The sequence below is a fragment of the Hippopotamus amphibius genome, chromosome 12 (assembly GCF_030028045.1).
Source record: "Hippopotamus amphibius kiboko isolate mHipAmp2 chromosome 12, mHipAmp2.hap2, whole genome shotgun sequence".
Classification (NCBI taxonomy): Eukaryota; Metazoa; Chordata; class Mammalia; order Artiodactyla; family Hippopotamidae; genus Hippopotamus; species Hippopotamus amphibius.
Window position 1 is genome coordinate 87969733 of NC_080197.1, and position 18982 is coordinate 87988714.

General features: G+C 55.5%; 2 protein-coding genes across 3 annotated transcripts; one reads left to right on the plus strand and one right to left on the minus strand.

Moving 5' to 3' along the window:
• Positions 1 to 3087, minus strand: WNT1 (Wnt family member 1). Its single transcript, XM_057704011.1, has 4 exons — positions 2954 to 3087; positions 1971 to 2224; positions 1012 to 1277; positions 1 to 525 (listed from the first exon to the last, which is right to left on the minus strand). The coding sequence occupies exons 1-4, from the start codon at positions 3055 to 3057 to the stop codon at positions 37 to 39; spliced, it is 1113 nt and encodes a 370-aa protein (XP_057559994.1). The 5' UTR covers positions 3058 to 3087; the 3' UTR covers positions 1 to 36.
• Positions 3088 to 9880: 6793 nt separating this feature from the next.
• WNT10B (Wnt family member 10B) lies at positions 9881 to 15975 on the plus strand. 2 transcript variants are annotated; one of them, XM_057702778.1, is made up of 6 exons: positions 9881 to 10133; positions 10492 to 10611; positions 11499 to 11618; positions 11741 to 12003; positions 13791 to 14164; positions 14783 to 15975. In XM_057702778.1, the coding sequence occupies exons 3-6, from the start codon at positions 11545 to 11547 to the stop codon at positions 15239 to 15241; spliced, it is 1170 nt and encodes a 389-aa protein (XP_057558761.1). In that variant the 5' UTR covers positions 9881 to 10133; positions 10492 to 10611; positions 11499 to 11544; the 3' UTR covers positions 15242 to 15975. The 2 variants fall into 2 exon arrangements, with proteins under 2 accessions (XP_057558761.1, XP_057558762.1); XM_057702779.1 differs by lacking the exons at positions 9881 to 10133; positions 10492 to 10611 and having other exon boundaries at positions 11406 to 11618.
• The last annotated feature ends 3007 nt before the right edge of the window (positions 15976 to 18982 follow it).

Consider the following 18982-nt stretch of genomic DNA (forward strand, 5'->3'; position numbering starts at 1 on the left):
AGGAGAACGCTCCTAGGGACGAGTCCGCGCAGCGCCTCACAGGCACTCGTGCAGTACGCGAGTGTGCGTGCAGTTGCGGCAGCTGACGTGGCAGCACCAGTGGAAGGTGCAGTTGCAGCGCTCGGTGACGCGCTGCGTGCGCGTGCGATGGCCCCGGCCGCAGCAGAGCAGCTCGCAGCCGTCCAGCGCGGGCGACGAGCTGTTGCAGGCGCGCCCCGCCGTGCCCGCTGTACCTAGGCGCCCGCTGTATGTGCAGAAGTTGGGCGATTTCTCGAAGTAGACGAGGTCGTGGGGGGAGGGAGGCTTGTGCGCGGGGTCCTCGGGCTCGAGGCGCAGCAGTTCCGCCCGCGAGGCACGGTTGTTGCCGCGATTGCCGTAGAGGACGCGTGAGGCGCCGTCGAAGCGGTCCCGCAGCACGTCGCCCACTGCGCGTAGCGTGGGCAGCCGCATCCAGCACGTGCGCACAGTGCACGAGCCGGACATCCCATGGCACTTGCACTCCTGGCGCATCTCGGAGAACACGGTCTGCGAGAAAAGGAGAAGAAAGGGTGTCCCGGGGCCACCGTCGGAGCCTGAGCCACCTTCCCAGATACCGCCCCCTCCCGGACGTTGCCGGGACCTCAGCAAAGGCCCACGCCCAGCCGAGCCCAGAGGAAGGGAGGCGCGAAACGTCCCGCAGAGATTTGGATACCAAGCCCAATTCTGCTCCTCCCGGAGAATCTGTCTCTGCCTCTCAGCCTTATTATTTGAACCTGTGCAGTGGAGGGACTGTAGGCAATACAGTCTATGGGTTACATGACTTCTAACCTCTCCGTTGTCAGCCACTATCTCTTCCATTCTCTGCCTTCCTTCCAAGCCTCCGCGCCCTCCGGACGCCCTCGCCTGGTTCCTTATCCTAATCCCTGTCCTTACCACCGACCATTACTTCCCAAGTTCGAGGTTAGCCTCTACGAGGGACTCCGAGATCCCTGCCATTCCGTTTCGGGTGCGGAGGCCCTCAAGCCCGCTCACCGTGCGGCCCGCCTCGTTGTTGTGAAGGTTCATGAGGAAGCGCAGGTCCCGCCCCTTCTCCCCGGAGTCCACAAACTCCCGGCCAAAGAGGCGGCCGAAGTCGATGTTGTCGCTGCAGCCCCCCCAGTGCCAATCGGGGCCCCCAGGGCCGCGCCGCCGGTAGTCGCACGTGCAGGACTCGATGGAACCCTCCGAGCAGGAGCGCGCCACCGAATGAGTAACCCCGGCCGAGGTGATGGCGAAGATAAATGCTGTTTCCCTACAGCCTGTTGGGGAAGGGATCGGGGATCAACGAAGGGGCACGCGGGGTGCAGCAGGCACCTTCAGTGGAGGGCTTGGGACCCTTGAGTCCCACGCCCCAATTCCTTCCTTAGAGTCCTGAAAGGCCGGCGACCGGCGGTGTTAGGAACCTGGTCTCACGGAGAAAGCACGTGCGTGGGCACGCAACCACGTCCACGCTTGTAATCAAGCGTTACTGAGACTCAGGGCGCCTTTTGGCTCCTCCGTGGAAGTGGGGCAGCCCCAGAGAGAAAAGCCGAAAAGAGGCGAGCGGAAGAATTCTGCGCCGCCAGGACCTCTCTGCAGCCCAAATTTTCGGCTCGGCCCACGTCAGCGATGCAAGCCTTGCTGGGCTGGAGGAAGGACACACGCCCGCAGAGAACAGCTTCCCAGGCGCCTTTGAGAGGGGCTGGGGGACAGAGGTGGCCAGCCAGCGTCCACGACTCGGAACCCCCTTTCTCTGGGGCAGTAGCTCAGAAACGTTAGCTTCATGCGGGAGGTGCACGGCTTGAAAGCCCCTGGTAGAACGAGTCTGGCCCAGAACTAGTGCTGGCATGAAGCTCTTGGCGGGTGTGACCCTGCAGGCGCCCCGGACATCTTCCCTACACTTGCCCGCCCGTGCCCTGGGGGTGACCCCGCGTTCCCCTGGTCCCGGAAGCGTCGCCTTCCTGGGTACCCACCTCGGTTGACGATCTTGCCGAAGAGGTGGGGCCCTGAAGCTGTGGGACAGTTCCAGCGGCGGTTCCGGAACTGCCACTTGCACTCTCGCACAGCACTCTGCAGCCCCCCGCTCACACTGTGCAGGATCCCCGGGTTCTGGCGGATCAGCCGCCGCTGTTTGCGGCTCAGCAGCTGCAGACTGGGCTCGAGTACCAGTTGCAGACTCTTGGAGTCGGTCAGCAGGTTCGTGGAGGAGGCTACGTTTACGATGCCCCTGGTGAGACGCGTGATAGAAGCTAAAGCTCTGAAAGAGGGACCTGCGCCTTAACCAGAAAGGTCATGCCCACCCTGTCCTCTTCCTGGAGCTATTTGCCTGCGAGAGCTGCAGGAGATCAAAATAAGGTAAGGATTCCTCGCTCCGGGGCTCACTAGTTTGAAAGGACTTGGCGTGCAGCGTTTTGTGTTCCCAGGAATCTTAGGGCTGCTCGGGGCCGTGCACCCGGAGCTGGACAGCAGAGGCATGGAGAACCGGAGACTAGATATTCACCTTGGCTCTCAGAGCCTGCTTCCGGGCAGCCTGGTGAACAAATCCTGGCCTGCCGTCCATGCCCACCCAAGGCGTGAAATGCTTGGGAGTTCCACCCTCTTCTTGGCTTCTTTCTGAGTGCACGCCTGCCCTTTTTCTCCGGAGGCTGGGAAACCTGTGGTGTGACTGCCGCTGTAAGGCTCGGTTTGGGGCTCTTGGAAGAAGGGCGGTGCTAGCTGGGAGTGGGCTTCCTGCCTGGAGTATAGTGGGCCACCGGGCGGACCATTCACCCCACTTAAGCAGAGCTGGATTCTCTGAAGCAGCTCCGCTCCAGAGCGCCCCTCGGTGTCTCAAAGGGAAGTCAGAGCGCTGGAGGGAGCCTGTCTGCAGACGGATCCCAGAGCGTGGGAGCTGGATGGGGCTGGCCCCTGGCTCTGTGCCCCGAGACAAGTGGCGACCCCACACCAGCTCACTTACCACCATCGGCCACTGCTGTTGGCGGCCAGGGCTGCAGGCAGAGCGGCCAGTGCCAACAACAGCGAAGCAGAAACCCAGCCAGGCAGCAGCGCCCAGTGCCCCATGGCCTGCCCGGCCTTGCCCGCTCTGTGCTGCAGTTGGACGGCTTTGGCTGCTGCCCGCGGCGGTGGGACGGGACGCGGCGGTGGCGGCTGTGGCTAGAGTTCGCAGTCTGGCTCTAACAGCCCTGGGGGCGGGCGACGGGCTGCATGGCTCGCGGTCCCAGCTGGTGGGCTGAGGCAGCCACGGCGGGCGGCACCGCCTCTTATAGTTGCGGCGCTGGCTGAAGTGACGATAGGAGGCTGCCCCGCCGGACCGCACTGTGGCACCAGGGCGCACCGGTCAGGGGCGCAGACAATGGGCAGCGAGCGGGGCCGTGGCTCCCGCCCGTCTGAGCCGAGAGCTGACGGGCTGGCCGTCGGGGCTCACCCCCGCCCCCTGCCCGGTGGCTCCCGCCTCCGGACCTGCACTGGCCGCCGACCCCTCCCCTTGGGGCGCCCTCCCACGCGCGCCCGCCTCACTCCTCTCCGCGTCCGGAGCCCGTCGGGGACCAGCGTCCGCCAGAGGGCGCGGCGACCAATGTTCTGGGGGGACAAACTGCCGGCAGCTCAGCCGCTTCGCTGCCCGCTGTGGGGCTGTCCCCTCGACGCCACCCCAGTCCCGGCCGGCGGCTCCTCTCTCCGCCATCCTGAGCGGAAGAAGGAAAGCTGTGGTTCTGGGCAGCGACTCTGGGGAGACGCCTCCCCACCCGGGAACCCCCGACGGCTGGACAGGGAAGGAAAAGGGGGAGACTGGGGTGGGGTGGGGGCTGTGGTCAGGGAAATCCCAGAGGTGGGTTGAGGGGATGAGCGGACTACACAGAGCCCGGCCATGGAGAGAAAGCTGAGGCAGTCGCAGTTTGTGCTTGTAGGGTGAGCTGGAAGGAGCACATAAGTGGGTACGTATGCCATAAGTGGAACAGTGCAAATGAGACTGTGTGTGAGAATGTGTGTGTGTGTTCTGAGGGTGCACCCTCATGTGTGTCCTCATGTACAGACACTCCATGTTTGAAAGAGGAATGTTAGCAGCCTTTCCCAAGAATCTTGGAACTTTGCTCAGGTCAGAAGGGGTCATCTAGTCATCTTGTCACAGCCACCACCTGGGGCAGTGCATCATCTCCTATGTGTCGGGAAGGAGGTGGCAGCTATGTCAGGAGAGACCCAGAAGGTTGACTGAAGAACAGAGAGTGTCTGGAACTGTGTGTGGAGGTGGGTGGATGGGTGGATAAGTGGGAGGTTAAATATGCATATGTGTGTCACTCTCATCCTGTGTACCTTGTGTGATCCTATAGTGTGTCACCCTGTGGCATGCGTCAACGTGTGCATGTCACTGGGGGAGGGAGGACTAAGCCTGTAACCAAGGTGGTATCAAGATGGATGAGGCCTGGAGTGGTGGCATCCCTGAGGACTAGGCTCAGAAAGGAAGGGCAGTGGAGTCGGTGTCAGGTGTGTGTGTGGAGGGGCTAAGAAGAGAAGGACTGCTGGCTAAATTGAACCCAGAATAGGAAACTTGTTTCTCCATGTTTCCGCTTCTTTCTGAAACTTTCTGCCAAGTTTCTGTCTTCTCCCCCCAAAATTCTGACTTTCTTCACTCTCACCACGCCGGGATACCTAGAGCACCTGCAACCATCTCACCCTTTGTACGCTTTTCTCTTCCCTTCCCCCAGGACTCCATCTCAGCCTCAAGGCCACCTCTGCCTCCTATCGAACAAGTGGCAGCTATTCCCTATGTGGGGGATAGGGGGCACTACTAGCCTGGTTATCATGCCCCACCACCACGCTCAGATGGCCCCTGGAAGAGGGAGCATCTCCTCCTTTACCTCTTTCCTCTCTCTCCATTTTACAGAGGAAAAACTAGATTAGGCAGTTGTCCAAGGGCCACACAGCTAATAAAGGAATAAATGGTAGATCTGGGTTACAACCCAGACTGTTTTGACTCAAAGCCCATGCTCTTTCCACCTTACCAGCTGCTCACGAATGTGCAGCAATAGCAGGCTGGGGACTCTTCCTAAAATTGGCAGATAAATTAAAATGGTCTTTAGGATCTTCCTGCCTCCCTTTAAAAAAATTTTTTTATTTATTGGGATTTCCTTGGTGGTCCAGTGGGTAAGACTCTGCACTCCCAATGCAAGGGGCCTGGGTTTGATCCCTAGTCAGGGAACTAGATCCTGCATGCATGCCGCAACTAAGAAGTCCTCATGTTGCAACTAAAGATCCCACATGCTGCAATGAAGATCCCATGTGCTGCAACTAAGATCCTGTGTGGCCCCCCCAAAACAAAAATTATTTGGCCGTGCCAGGTCTTAGATGCAGCACTTGAGATCTTTTAGCTGTGGCATGCAGGCCCTAGTTCCCTGATCAGGCACGGAATGCCGGCCCCTGTGTTGGAGTTCAGAGTCTTAGCCACTGGACCATCAGGAAAGTCCCCTGCCTCCATTCTTGATCCTCTCTTTTTTTATCTCCCCTGCCTTTAGGATGCTTTTTGACTGAGTAATGTACCCAGGCCTAATCCTAAAGAGTTCCCAATCCCAGAAATGACCAGGCTTCCCCTCCAATGCAGGGAAATCACCTTAAGGAATAAATGCCTGATGTTTAATTAATCTTCCTGGGGTATTTGTGTTTTAAAAGAGATGCATTTAACCCAAATGAAGCCTGATGGAGGTTATTTTTGAGGGGAATATCTTTCCCAGGCCCTTTGCCCAATCCAGTGTACTTGGCCCCTCCAAGGATTTGACCCTGAGGGACAAGGTGTACTGGCCTAGCATCCTCCACAGGTCTAAAAGCCAGGGGCCTCTGCAGAGGCCACCCAGCACAGAAGGCTCAAGTAAATAGACAGTGTACCATGGGCAGCTTGTCCTTTGTCCCTTAGGAGTTTCTTCCCTCTGGGGCCTGGGTCACAGCTTTTGGCTTGGTAGGTTGATAAAACCCCATGGAGGAGAGAGCTGGGCTCGAAGACAGGGTAGTCCTGTCTGTGGCCACTGGTGACAAGCAGAGGTGAGAAGAGAGGAAAGAAGGATTCAGTATCCTTTGTTCCACCATTCCACCCACCAGGAATAGTAGGGAAGAGTGGGAGGGCTCTAGGTCTGGTCACACTCTGTATGACCTGGCCCAAATTTCTATTTAGATCAAATCATCACTCTATCAATTGTCCTCTCTTTCTTTTCTGCATCATCAACTTACCTCTCTACTGGATCATACCCATCAGCATACAAATATGCTGTAATGTCTCCTATCTAAAAAACCCCAAAACTTTGTTTGACTTCACATTACTACCCAAGATTGCCCCCATTTTTCTGCTTTCTTTTCTTTATTCTCTCTCTCCACCACCCGAATCACACCTTTGAACCCACTAGGTTTCCTTATCAAAATCATCCATGACCTCCATTTTGCTCTACAGCCAAATCTCAGTTCTCATCCTAACAAACTTTTTAGGAATAGCGGAGAAAGTTGAACACTTCCTCCTTGAAATATTCTCTCTTGATTTCTGGAACACTGTTCCTACCTCCCTGGCTGCTCAGCTTCTGTCTCTTAATCTGGTTCCACCTTTGTACCCAATTTCTACCTGACTCATTGGACTGCACCCCAATTCAATCTGGAGCTTCTTCTCAGACTATACTCACTCCTTTGGTGAACTATCCAGTCTCATGCTCCCTACTTTTATCTCTGGCCCTGAACTCTGGACTTGCATATCCAGCAATTGAATAAACATCTCAAAATGTACAATGTCCAAAACTGAGCTCCCGATTCTTCCCTTGCACCTGCTCTTTTTTCAGTCATCCCCACCCCAGTAAACGGCAACCCCATCCTTTCAGTCGCTCAGGACAGGAATCTTAGAGCCATCCTTGACTTGTCTGTTTTCTTACACTCTATGTCAAGTCAGCTAAAAAAACAAAAAGTCCTGCCCTTCTCGCCCTTCTCTCTTCAAAATGTATGTAGAACCTGATCCATTTTACCATTCCACTCCTACAAAGCTGCTCAGAGTCACCGTCATCTCTCTCCTGTACTATTGCGATGGCCTCCTAGCAGTTCTCCCTGCCTTGATCCTTGGCCCCCATAGTCTATCTTCCCCAGAGCAGCCAGAGCCATTCTTTCTAAAACAAAGTAAGATCATTTCATTCTCTGCTCAGAATTTTCCCATGATTCCCTGTCTCACTCAAAGGAAAATCTTTCTTTTGCCTACAAGGCCCTGTATAACCTGACCCCGCTCCTTCCTTGTGCTCTAATTTCATCACTTACCACTCTCTCCCCTGTGGGTTCATCTCTCCAGCCACACTGGCCTCCTTGCTAATTCCTTGAACACACCAAGTAAGTGTCTGTCTCAAAATCCTTGCACCTGCTTTTCTGTCTTCTGTAATGCCCTTCCTCAGATACCTCCAGGGATGTGTTCCTTCCTTTTTCTTCCCCCGGTATAAAATGGAATTCCACTACCTATCTCCTGTACTCTGCTTTATTTTTCTTTGTATCACTTTTGACCATGGATAACTTTGAAGGCTTGAAGTAGGCAATCAGTAGCAAGCTACCCCTCCTTGAAATCGGAATAAGAGAGAGAGATGTCAGAGGGGAGAGAGGCTTTACCTTAATGGGGCCTGGGGAGGAAGCAGGGGACCAGGGCTGAGAGTTGTGGGCAGAGAAGCCTACCTTCCTCTGAAGCACCAGCAGGTGGCACTACCTTCTTGGGCTGGGAAGGCATCAGCCTCTGGTAGAGAAGGGGGCAAGGTTCTGTCGAGGGTAATCTCACAGATATGTTGGGGCCAACTGCTGAATATGGGGAGTTTCTCGAGAGTCCAGCGTTGTCGGGCTGCGGACCCTATGGTGCCTCCGAGTGGTGGCCTGTGGTGCTGCAGCAGAAGGCGTGAGAGGCGGAGGGTGGGCAGCACAGCTGAGCTCACTGCCGCCGCGGGCGCATCCATCCCTCCAGGGCCTATAATTTGGGTTCCCCGTGCCTGGCCGCCCCTATCAGTGGCTCAGCAATAGATGAGTCACCCGGGACCCCGGGCCAAGGCAAACACGGGGGGGAGGAGGCTTTCGACGCTGCGCTCAGCTTTAGCCACCGCCTCAGTTGCTTGATCCCCCAATCTCCAGGGGCTCCCACTCTTTTCTCTGACCCCCGCCCTATAGGGCCCCAGTGTTCTTCTAAGATTGCTCTTGATCCGTCCATCCCCATGATCGGAAGGCGGCCCCCTACTCTTCCCGTCGAGGGGAAGGGGGACCAGCTTGCTCCCATTCCCTCCCTGAAGTAATGACAGCCCCTCACTTTCCCCCTGCTGTCATGGCCCCAACCCTTGTCAAGGTCTCTCTGGTTCCCGCCCCTCTCCTTTCCTGGAGCTCGCCGCGTGCTTGGGGTATTAGGCAATGGGTGTGTACCCGCAGCCCTCTCCAGGCCCCGCCTGCCCCACCACCCTCCAGCCGCCTGCGGGTCAGTGCTCAGGCCAGCCGGTCGGACTGAGGGCACTGGGGGCCAGCTGAGGCCACCCAGTCTGCCTGCCTGTGGCCTCATGTCCCAGAGCTGGGCTTCTGCAGGGAGAGGGAACAGGAGTATGGGTCCTTGGACCTGGGACAGGCCAGCTTGAGGAGTCCTGGGGTCACTAGAAAGTTGGAATCTGTGGTAGCAGTTCTGACCCTAGCCTTTCCTTGGCACTTGACTATACTGCAGCCCGACAAGGGTAGAATCAGCAGGAACAATCCGAAACCCGAGGGAGACCTGGAGACACATGGAGAAATCCGAGTATCCAAGAGGTCCCTGTAGGAGAAGAGGGGTGAAGGAAACCTCGCTCCCCTCCTCCAGAGACTTAGGTAAAGTTCCAGGCAGACATGCAGGGAGAAGAACAAGGACACTGGCAAGAATCACTGAATCTAGGTGTAAGGATGAAAGCTACTGAGACAGGGTGCAGATTCTGGTGGCCTCAAAAGTCACACATGGTTTGGTTCTTGGTCCCTAAATAGGAAGGAGGGGGAAGAGCTCTAGGGCTCCTTCTCCTGTACTCCCCTCTCCTCCAGAGGTGGGAAAGCAGAGAAAAGCAAGCAACCCTCTGCTGTCCTAGCTATCCAGTGTTAGGAACCATGGCACTTTCACCTCCCCAGCCTGCTTGAGGCCTGGCACATAAAGGTGATCAATAAATACCCCCAACAGATGAAAGTCATTAATCTCTCTCAGACGGCTTTGCCCCCTAGACAGCAGTGCCCCCTGCAGCACAGGGCAGGACCTGCAGCTGCACAGACTGGAGGCTGGCTGCCCAGCAGAGCTGCTCGGCCACTACCAAGGAAGAGATGACTGTGGCTGTGGGTTTCAGTCCCATGGCTCTGCTTCCCCCAGGGGCCCTGTCTCTGAGTCAACGTGCCAGTCTTGGGCACACGGGGCCAGCCGTGCCTTGGGCTGCGGTCTGGCGGGGCGGGGGGCGGCTGGGAAGCCTGGGGCCCCTCTCTGGCAAAAATAGCCCACAGTGGTTAGAGCTGGGAGGGTGAGTCAGGCAGGAGCGCAGTGGCGCCTAACCCCTTCGCTGCCGCTGGAGCTCCCTAAGGTGGTTTGCCTCCGTCTGTGCAACCCAAGATCAGGCTCTTTCCCTGGCTGTCCTTGGCTGGGCTCAGTTTGGGATTCCGAGGCCCTCCTCATTCCACATGAAGCAAGTCTGCGAGTCTGGAGCAGGAATATGGGCCACCCGGAGCGCAGACCCGGGATCCTAGGAAGGGCAGGAGACCTCTGCTGGCAAGGATGCCTGTAAGCCAAGGGAAGCATTGGGGCAGGCTGAAGATCTCTGGAGCTACCTGAGCCTCTGCTAGAGCCAAACTCTGAGGCCAGAGCTGACCCCTCCCAAGGGGCAGGCGTAGGGCTGGGAGGTGGGCGGAAGCCAAGCCACCCAGAAGGGAGCTACTCCTGTCGGCTCCAACTGCCCTGCAGTGCGCTCTCCCTGAGGGCTCTACCCGAGACTGTACAGCAACGAAAGTTCAGTCTCAGCTCCATTTTCATCTTGTCAAAGTCACCTTCCAGCCATCCAGCTATCGGTGGGGAAACTGAGGCAAAGAGAAATGACCACGTGGGACCCAGGTCCTGGCTCCCTAGTCTGGGTCACTGCACCCTCCTTGCAGCCTTGGCTGTCCCAGGGCAGGTGAGTGGAACTCTGGCCACCTCCCCCTTCTGTGGGGCCAAGCCTGAACCCAGGCGTCGGGGGAGAGGGTGTGTGTGTACGCTGGGAGGAGGGGGAGCGGCTGGGTTCCCCGGGTCAAGGCGGGGAGGGGGGGTGCGAGGAGCGGGGTGGGGATGCCCGGGGCTCGGGGAGGGGCCGCCGCTCTGTAAGCCTCGGCAGAGCCGCCGGTAAGCTCGGCGTGAGTAGCGCCAGAGCCCCCAGTTCTTTGCTTACCCGCTCGCTAGCTTTCTCGATCACTCCCTCCTTCCTCCCTCCCTTCCTCCCAGCGGCCGCGGCGGCGCTGGGGAAGCGGCGAAGAGGAGTGGCCCTGCCCTGGAAGAATGCGGCTCTGCCGAGGGGGCAGAACCCGACGCAGTCTCCCCACGGTTTGAACAGCCCGAGCCCAGGCAACCCAACCGCGCCGGTGGTGGTGGCGGACTCCGCACCAGAGCAGCTGGAGGTAATTGGAACCGGGAAAGCAGGGAGGGCAGGGACTCGCACATGGGGACGAGACAGGCACACGGGTAGTCAGACGGACACGCATCCGCTCACGGGGGCACAGAGATGCAGAGACAGCCAGGGATCTTGCCAGAGATAAAGACACAGCAAATAAAGGAGCGGCCCCAGATTTGGAGGGCAATGAAAGGAGAGCGAAGGGGTGGGGACTGAGACTGGGGACTTGGTGGGGACCAGATGGGCTACGCGAGGAGGAGGGAAACGTGTAGTTAGGAAAGGTGGCAGATGAGGAAGAGGAATCAGCTTGCACCACGGTCCTCGCCTTGACTTTGAAGCACCTGGAGCCTCTCCTCGCTCCCTACTGGGGCCGAGGGGGGGAGAGTGGAATGGGCAGCCCATTCCTCCACCCTTTTCAGGGGAGCTGCTGGCCTTAGACGGCACCTGGAAGTGACACACCCCCACCCCCACCCTGCCGGCTGTGGGTGGTGGGGAACCCCCTCGTGCAGGGCAGCGCTGTGAGTGTATGAAGCTGTATTGGGCCGGGGAAGCCAGTCTTGGGGCCCTTGAAAAGGGAACGGTGGGCAAGGTAGTGGAGAGCTGTTTGTGAGTCTATACATCTGTTTGCACGTGAGCGTGTCTGTGGTGGGCATTGTGTTTGGCTGGGTCGGCTCCAGGGCACTGGCAGAAATCTCAGCTTCTAGGTCCAGACTCTTCCTTTGGGGCCCAGGTACTCTGGGAATCAAGGGGTGATCCTTCTTGTTTTGTTTGAGCAGGATGAGAAGGGTCAGTGGGCTGGCACTGGTGAATTAGGAGCCCGAAGGTGGGCATTCTTGGGTCGCGCAGGCGAGCCACCCTATTCCGGAGCCCTCCTTAAGTCACCCTGTCCGGCAGGCCCTGATCGATCTGCCCACCGGGGCCTTCGGGCCCGGGAATCGACATGCGGGAGGAGCCCCGGCCGCGACCTCCGCCCTCGGGCCTCGCGGGTCTCCTGTTCCTGGCATTGTGCAGTCGGTGAGCAGTTCCCCTGTCACCCAGGCCACGAGAGGAAGCCCTGGGCTAGAGGCGGGGCGGGAGGAATCGGAGGGGGCGCGCAGCCTGGACCGCAGACCCTGAAATGCCTTCCCGGTTCCCAGGGCCCTAAGCAATGAGATTCTGGGCCTGAAGCTGCCCGGCGAGCCGCCGCTGACCGCCAACACCGTATGCCTGACGCTGTCGGGCCTGAGCAAGCGGCAGTTAGGCCTGTGTCTGCGCAGCCCCGACGTGACGGCGTCGGCGCTTCAGGGCCTGCACATCGCGGTCCACGAGTGTCAGCACCAGCTGCGCGACCAGCGCTGGAACTGCTCCGCGCTCGAGGGCGGCGGCCGCCTACCGCACCACAGCGCCATCCTCAAGCGCGGTGAGCCTGACCGGGCGGGTCTGCGCCGCCGCCGGGGCTGGGGGCGGGGGGCAGGCCGAGGCGAGCGGAGGCGGGAAGGGACCGGTTCAGGACTCCGGGAGGGGCCTCTCCGGGAATTACCCCTGGAGCCGCGCGCGGAGTAAGGTCTGGCCACCCGTGCTTCCGACTTTCACCTGCCGCGCTGCCGGCAAGGCAGCTGGGTCCTTGCTCCCCTACCCTAGGGCCCCCCTTTCCTGCCTCCGTCCAGCTGATCTGGGCTGCACCTGCGAGCAAGAGATGCCCCCAGCCCTGAAAGCTTCAAATGCCCCCCTTCTTCCCCTCCCTCAATTTTCTGCTCCTCCCTCTCTATGGAACAAGCCTAGGCTGGCGTCCCCAGAGCCTCAGCGGGGGTGGGGTGACGCCCCCAACCGTTTAAGGGTTAAACCTACTCCCCTAATTACTGGGGTTCCCAGGAGCAGAAGCTGGGAACAAAGACCCTGATGGCTTTGAAGCCAGGGAGCATCCCCCTCCTCTGTGCTGTGGGGGCCCCAGGTGGCTTTCACCAAACAGGTGAGGAACGGCTGGAGGGGTGGAGAACAGGTCACTGCCGGGCCTGGTCTGGGGGCCCTGGTCTGAGAGGCAGCCCTGTCTCTTGCCAGGCCATGCCCGAGTTTACTCCCTAGAGGAGTTAACATCCATCTCAGGCTCAGCCCAAGGGTGGGGGCAATACTTTGGGGACTACGGGGTTAATAGGCAGCTGCCATCTGTGGGGGAATTCCCAAGACGTGTGCAAACAGCTTCACCCCTGGAGGGTTGGGGTTGGGGGATCAGGAGGCTGGGCCAGGAGCCCTGCATCCTGGGGTAGGAGAGGCCTGGCCCCTAAGAAGGTGCTGTCTCTCATCCACTCAGGGCTCCAGAGAGCCTCTGCCTAAAAGAAAGTGAGGGACCCCCTCCTTTTCCACAGGGCCCTGGTGCAGGGGAAGCCTTTGATGCCCGAATGAGAAGCATGTCTATCTAAGCCTGGGAAAGGCTTGTCATCCTGAGCCTCTGTGACCCCCAAAACATAACAAAGAAGCCAGCATTTTAAGAGGGCCTTAGGGAGAATCACTCACGCCTCTCTCCCTCTCCCAATGTTTTATAGAGTAATAGCAGGTTAGGATAAACATAAAGGGCAGTCTTAACGGGCAAATATAAAACTAGAAACTGGAAAGAGGAAGGACAGCTCCACAGCTCCAGTACTTTGGGGCTGTTGGGGCAGTGGAGGGTAGATTGGTTAAAAGACTAATTAAAATAACCTTGAATTAAACACATACACACACATGCACGCACGCGCGACACACACATGCACGCACGCGCGACACACACATGCACACAAAAGCAAAGGCCTTGGCTTCCACCCCACCTGCAGGGCTGGGGAATTTCTAAGGCTTTCAGATGTAGAACTAAGTGAACACATCTTCAAAGACCTCGGGGACTCTCTCTCTTAGTCATCTCTCAACCCCAGGGGTCTTTCCCTCTAGGCTAACTCTTTCATCCGCACCTGAAAATCCCAGACTTACAGAGCAAGAATGGGCCTCAGGGGTGTTCTCAAATCATTGTCTGTCTTTATAGATGAGGAAACTGAGGCTCTGTGCTTTCCGTTCCCTTCCTTCCCTTGTGACTTGCTCCCAAAGTACTCAGCCGGTGAATGGCAGGATCAGGAGTCAGGAGTTTCTGGCATTGGAGGGTGGCTGTTTATTTCCTTTGGCCTCCTTACTCTCAGCTGCCTGTCAAACTTAACCCTACCATCACACTCTTTTCATTCCCAGGTTTCCGTGAGAGTGCTTTCTCCTTCTCCATGCTGGCTGCTGGGGTCATGCATGCGGTAGCCACGGCCTGCAGCCTGGGCAAGCTGGTGAGCTGCGGCTGCGGCTGGAAGGGCAGTGGTGAGCAGGATCGGCTGAGGGCCAAACTGCTGCAGCTGCAGGCGCTGTCCCGGGGCAAGAGTTTTCCGCACTCCCTGCCCAGCCCGGGCCCTGGCTCAGGCCCCAGCCCTGGCCCCCAGGACACATGGGAATGGGGTGGCTGTAACCATGATATGGACTTTGGAGAGAAGTTCTCTCGGGATTTCTTGGATTCCAGGGAGGCTCCCCGGGACATCCAGGCACGAATGCGAATCCACAACAACAGGGTGGGGCGTCAGGTATGTGTGTGCGGCTTGTCCTGGGTCTCCCTAGCTTTCGGGGCCTGGATGGATTTTGGGAGGCACAGCAGAGTAAGAGGATGAGATGTGGTGGGTGACTGTCACTCACCAGCTGGGTGGCCTGGAGCAGAGCAAGTCACTTAACCTCAGTTTTGCATCTGTAAAGAGAGTCTAATGATACCTACCTTACAACGTCATTAAGAGTGAGCTAGCAAATAGAGCACCCAGAATTGTGCCTAGTCCTAGGCAGGTGCTCATTACATGGTAGCTATTATTATAGCTGCCTTCCTTACAGAATTTAGGGGTGCTCTGGGCTAGACTGCCTGGTTTAGCAGTGCTCACTCTGAAAAGAGCAATGAACTGGGAGTCAGGACAACTGGAGCTTAGTCTTGTTGCTAGCTAGTTACTAGCGGAATTTCTGTTACCAGCTAGTTGTTGAAGACGGGCAAATTATACTCTGCTCTGACTTCAGTTCTCCAATGAGAAAACGAGGGAGGTGGGCTGTTAGCCAGCCTTCTGATATTTCATTTTCATTTTTGCCTCTGTTCGGCCCTCTGTGCCCTCCCCTCTCCTGTGCCTCTGCCCTCCCCTTTCACCTCCTCCCTGCTGATGCTCTAGGTGGTAACTGAAAACCTGAAGCGGAAATGCAAGTGCCACGGTACCTCAGGCAGCTGCCAGTTCAAGACCTGCTGGAGGGCAGCCCCAGAATTCCGGGCCGTGGGGGCAGCCTTGAGGGAGCGGCTGGGCCGGGCCATCTTCATTGATACTCACAACCGCAACTCTGGAGCCTTCCAGCCCCGCCTGCGTCCCCGTCGCCTCTCAGGAGAGCTGGTCTACTTCGAGAAGTCTCCTGATTTCTGTGAGCGAGACCCCACCGTGGGCTCCCCAGGCACGCGGGGCCGGGCCTGCAACAAGACCAGTCGCCTGCTGGATGGCTGTGGCAGTCTGTGCTGTGGCCGCGGGCACAACATGCTCCGGCAGACACGAGTTGAGCGCTGTCATTGCCGCTTCCACTGGTGCTGCTACGTGCTGTGTGAGGAGTGCAAGGTCACAGAGTGGGTCAACGTGTGTAAGTGAGGGTCAGCCTCACGGCGGGGCTGGGGAAGGGGCCGGGCACCTTTACAGCCTTTTGCTCTGATTTCTGTCCAGGGTCAGTCTTGGCCCCTGGAAGCTCAAAGTATCTGCCTGGAAACAGCTTTGGGGGTGGTAGGGGTCAGGTGGAGTCTGTGATGTGTGGCCTTCTCCCCCACAGCAGGAAGGCCTCGAGGGGGAGCTGTCACCCTGTTGTACTCCTTGAACATCTGTATGGACTAAGATGAAGTGAACTGTATTGCCGGCCTCTACCCAACGTGGGGGTCCCTTTAACTCTCATTCACACTCCTTTTGGCTGGGGAGTCCCTATGGTTTGACCACTCTTTTCTTTTGAGGCACAGCCCCAGGCATTGAGTGGAGCCATAAGACCTGAATCCAGAAAGAGACCACTCACTCCTGTTTGCTGCTCCCAAACTCCTCTGCTGCAGCCTGGGCCCCCTCTTACGGAGTGATGGGAGACGGTGGTAGAGAGGTTTTTCTTAGGGAAGGGACAGCGTGCAGGGCACTCGAAAACTCTGAAAGGTGTCTGTCTAGGCCCTTAGGGAAACTGTCGCCCCCAATTCAAATGTTAAAGGGAATCCTCCAAAGGAAGAATTTTACCTAAGACTCTCTGAGCCTCTTTTTCTTTCTTCAGCAGGAGGGGTGGGAATGGATAATTTATTGTACTGAGACTTGTTCTTGGTTTTCATTTGTAACAAAAATAAATTAAGTTACTGGACTGGTGAATACAGATGGTGATATTTCTACCCACACTTGGGATCCCAGCCCTGACTTCTTTTCCCGGTGAATTCTCTACCCTCCCACACGCAGCCACTTTATGTATATCATGCCTGGTTCCACAAAGAATTTGAAATGGTCTTCAGGTGACTTGGCAACTTTTAGTGTGGAAAAACCTGGGCGGGGCAGGGGGACTTCTAGGTGTGAGGGTCTAGAGATGTAAACATAGGCCCTATTTACTTTGTCTGTGCCTCACCTCCAGATTTTGCCTTGGTCACTGACCTAATACAGGGGTTGGCTTTTTTCTTTTTCCCCGGCTGTAAAGGGCTTGATAGTAGATACATTAGGCTTTCGGGCTTTGTTGAAACGACTCAGCTTTGCCATCATTACTCAACTCTGCTGCTGTAGATCAAAAGTAGCCAAATGGGCATGGCTATGTGCAATAAAACTTAATTCACAAAAGTGGACTGCAGGACTGGATTTGGTCCTCTGGCTGTGGTTTGTTTTGACCTCTACCCTACACCATGAGGTCACCTGCATTCTGGGGTTTTCAAGTCCAGAAGATGTCTCAACATTGAACCTGGACTCGAAAGGGCAGGTGCTTTTCTCTCTGGCTCCAAATTAGAGACTTGGGGATAGATACAAGACGAATGGGAAACATATACAAAAGGTTTCTATGCTCAAAATTGGAGGTTTTTGCTCTGGAAACCAGCAAAACCAGAAGGCTCTCCCACTGAATTACTTGCCTATGTAGTTTGTCTTTCCTTATTCAGAGCTCTTCTGCATTTAATCTCAGTAAAACAATTCCTTTATCTTTTAGGAGATAACCGTGACTAGAGAAAACAGAATTTCTTTTATTTCAATTCCAATTTCTTTCTATTCCTAGCCCAGAATCATTGAAAGTAAACAATTATCTTTCAATTCGAAAAAGGAATCTGCATCACAAATTTAGAACTTTACAAAAAATGAACATTTATGGAGTTGCAAGATGCTGACTCCATCTTGGCCAGGGGATGTAGAAATAGCCCTTTTCACTCCTCTAGGCAATAGCTATATCTGCTACCCAAATTACCCTTAGAATCAGGTGAAATGATGGTAGCAACAGGGTAGCAAGGACAGCAAGGGGTGTTGGTTTAGGGCAGTACTTTATGGCAACACTTTATGTCCTAAATTTCTACTTGCTCACTGAGAATTCACGGTTTGGAAATTTGATGGAGGTAGGCCTTTAGGTACTGACTGAGCCTAATGTATGTGTGGGATAGTTGGGGAGAGGGGGATGCAGCTAGAATAGATGTAGGGTATAAGAGAGAATGATGATAAGAAATATCCAGAATGGGAATTGTTTATATTCAGGAAGAGGGAGGAGGATGTCCAATGAAATCACAGCAGGAATATTTCAGTTTTTCCCCCTATTTCCTTCCTCTGTGCTCTCTTTGGCTCTTTGTAGCTTTCTCTCTTCTTTCGTCAGACACACTCTGTGGCAAACTTAAGCCCCAAACCACAACCTTGAGAAATTCCAAATGGATTTTGTCAGCAAGGCCAACACCCCCCTCCCCACCCCTGCTCCCGGCACACGCGCTGGGCTCAGGCCCAGGCCTGGGGTCAGTGACGGGAGTGGGAGTGTGCAACCCACAGAGCGGGTGGCTAAAATTTCAGCTTTAGTTGGTGCCAGTGGCAGCCAGAGGGAGGGAGAAAGACTGGTGAACTGTCAGGCCTCTTGGCCTCCTTCGGCTCTGAACGGGGCTCTTCTCCTCTTAGCCTTTCAAGTGGCTGGGGCGCTGGGGAGTGGCCAGCGGAGCAGCACGCCCCGCCCCCCGGCCCGTGCTCCTGTTTGCTCATGGGAAGCACCCAATAATGCTGCAACAGACACTTTCCTCTCCAGACCCCAGGGGGTGAAGGATAGAAGGGCCGGGAGATTCTCCAGTTCCATTCAACAGTTCTGACTTCAATACCACGGTAATTGCTGCAACCACAGTAGAGGGTCACTGTTTCCATCCTTCTGTCACACCTGGTTCCCAAACTTGAGAGGATCTGAAGACTTGGGCAGGAACACTGACAGGTGTCACCGCCTGTCAGAGTCCCATAAGGCGTGTTAGTGTGTTTGAAGCACTAGCAAGGGCAGTTGCAAAGCATAATTTTGGTGATCAGTGTGTGGGTGTAACCTGATGGAGAGTCCTTAGAAAATTCTAGGAAAAGAAATGAAAAGAGTAATTATGTGGAGGTATCACAAGGCCCATTCTAGGAGTCTGTGGTAATACTGGAGGAGTCCTGCCATTTAAAACACAGAGCTTAGGAGGGCAAAGACCCTTAATGGCAACAGCCCAGGACGGATGCAACTCTGTTATAAACATGCTCCTTGTTATCCATCTCATCCTTCACCATTTTTTTAAAACAATTTATTGGAGTATAGTTGATTTACAATGTTGTGTTCGTTTCAAGTGTACAGCAAAGTGAGTCAGTTATACGTATACATATATTCATTCTTTTTCAGATTCTTTTCTCTTATAGGTTACCACAGAATATTGAGTAGAGTTCCCTGTGCTATTCAGTAGGTCCTTGTTGGTTATCTATCTTATATATAGATAGTGTTAATCTCAAGGTCCTGATTTATCCCTTCCCTGCCGCATTTCCCCTTTGGTAACCATAAGTTTGTTTTTGATCATCCTTCACCATCTTTTTTTAAAAAAAAGTATTTTAATTTTATTGGAGTATAGCTGATTTACAATGTTGTATTAGTTTCAGGTATACAGCAAAGTGATTCAGTTATACATATACATGTATTCATTCTTTCTTAGATTCTTTTCTCATGTAGGTTATCATTCATCCTTCACCATCTTAAATTATGGTCCTCGACTTGACATTCTAGGGTCCGTGTTATTCTGAAGGTTAAAATAAGAGAGAAAACAAACTGAGGGGACTTCCCTGGTGGTCCAGTGGTTAAGACTTCACCATCCAATGCAGGGAGTGCAGGTTTGATCCCTGGTTGGGGAGCTAAGATCCCACATACCT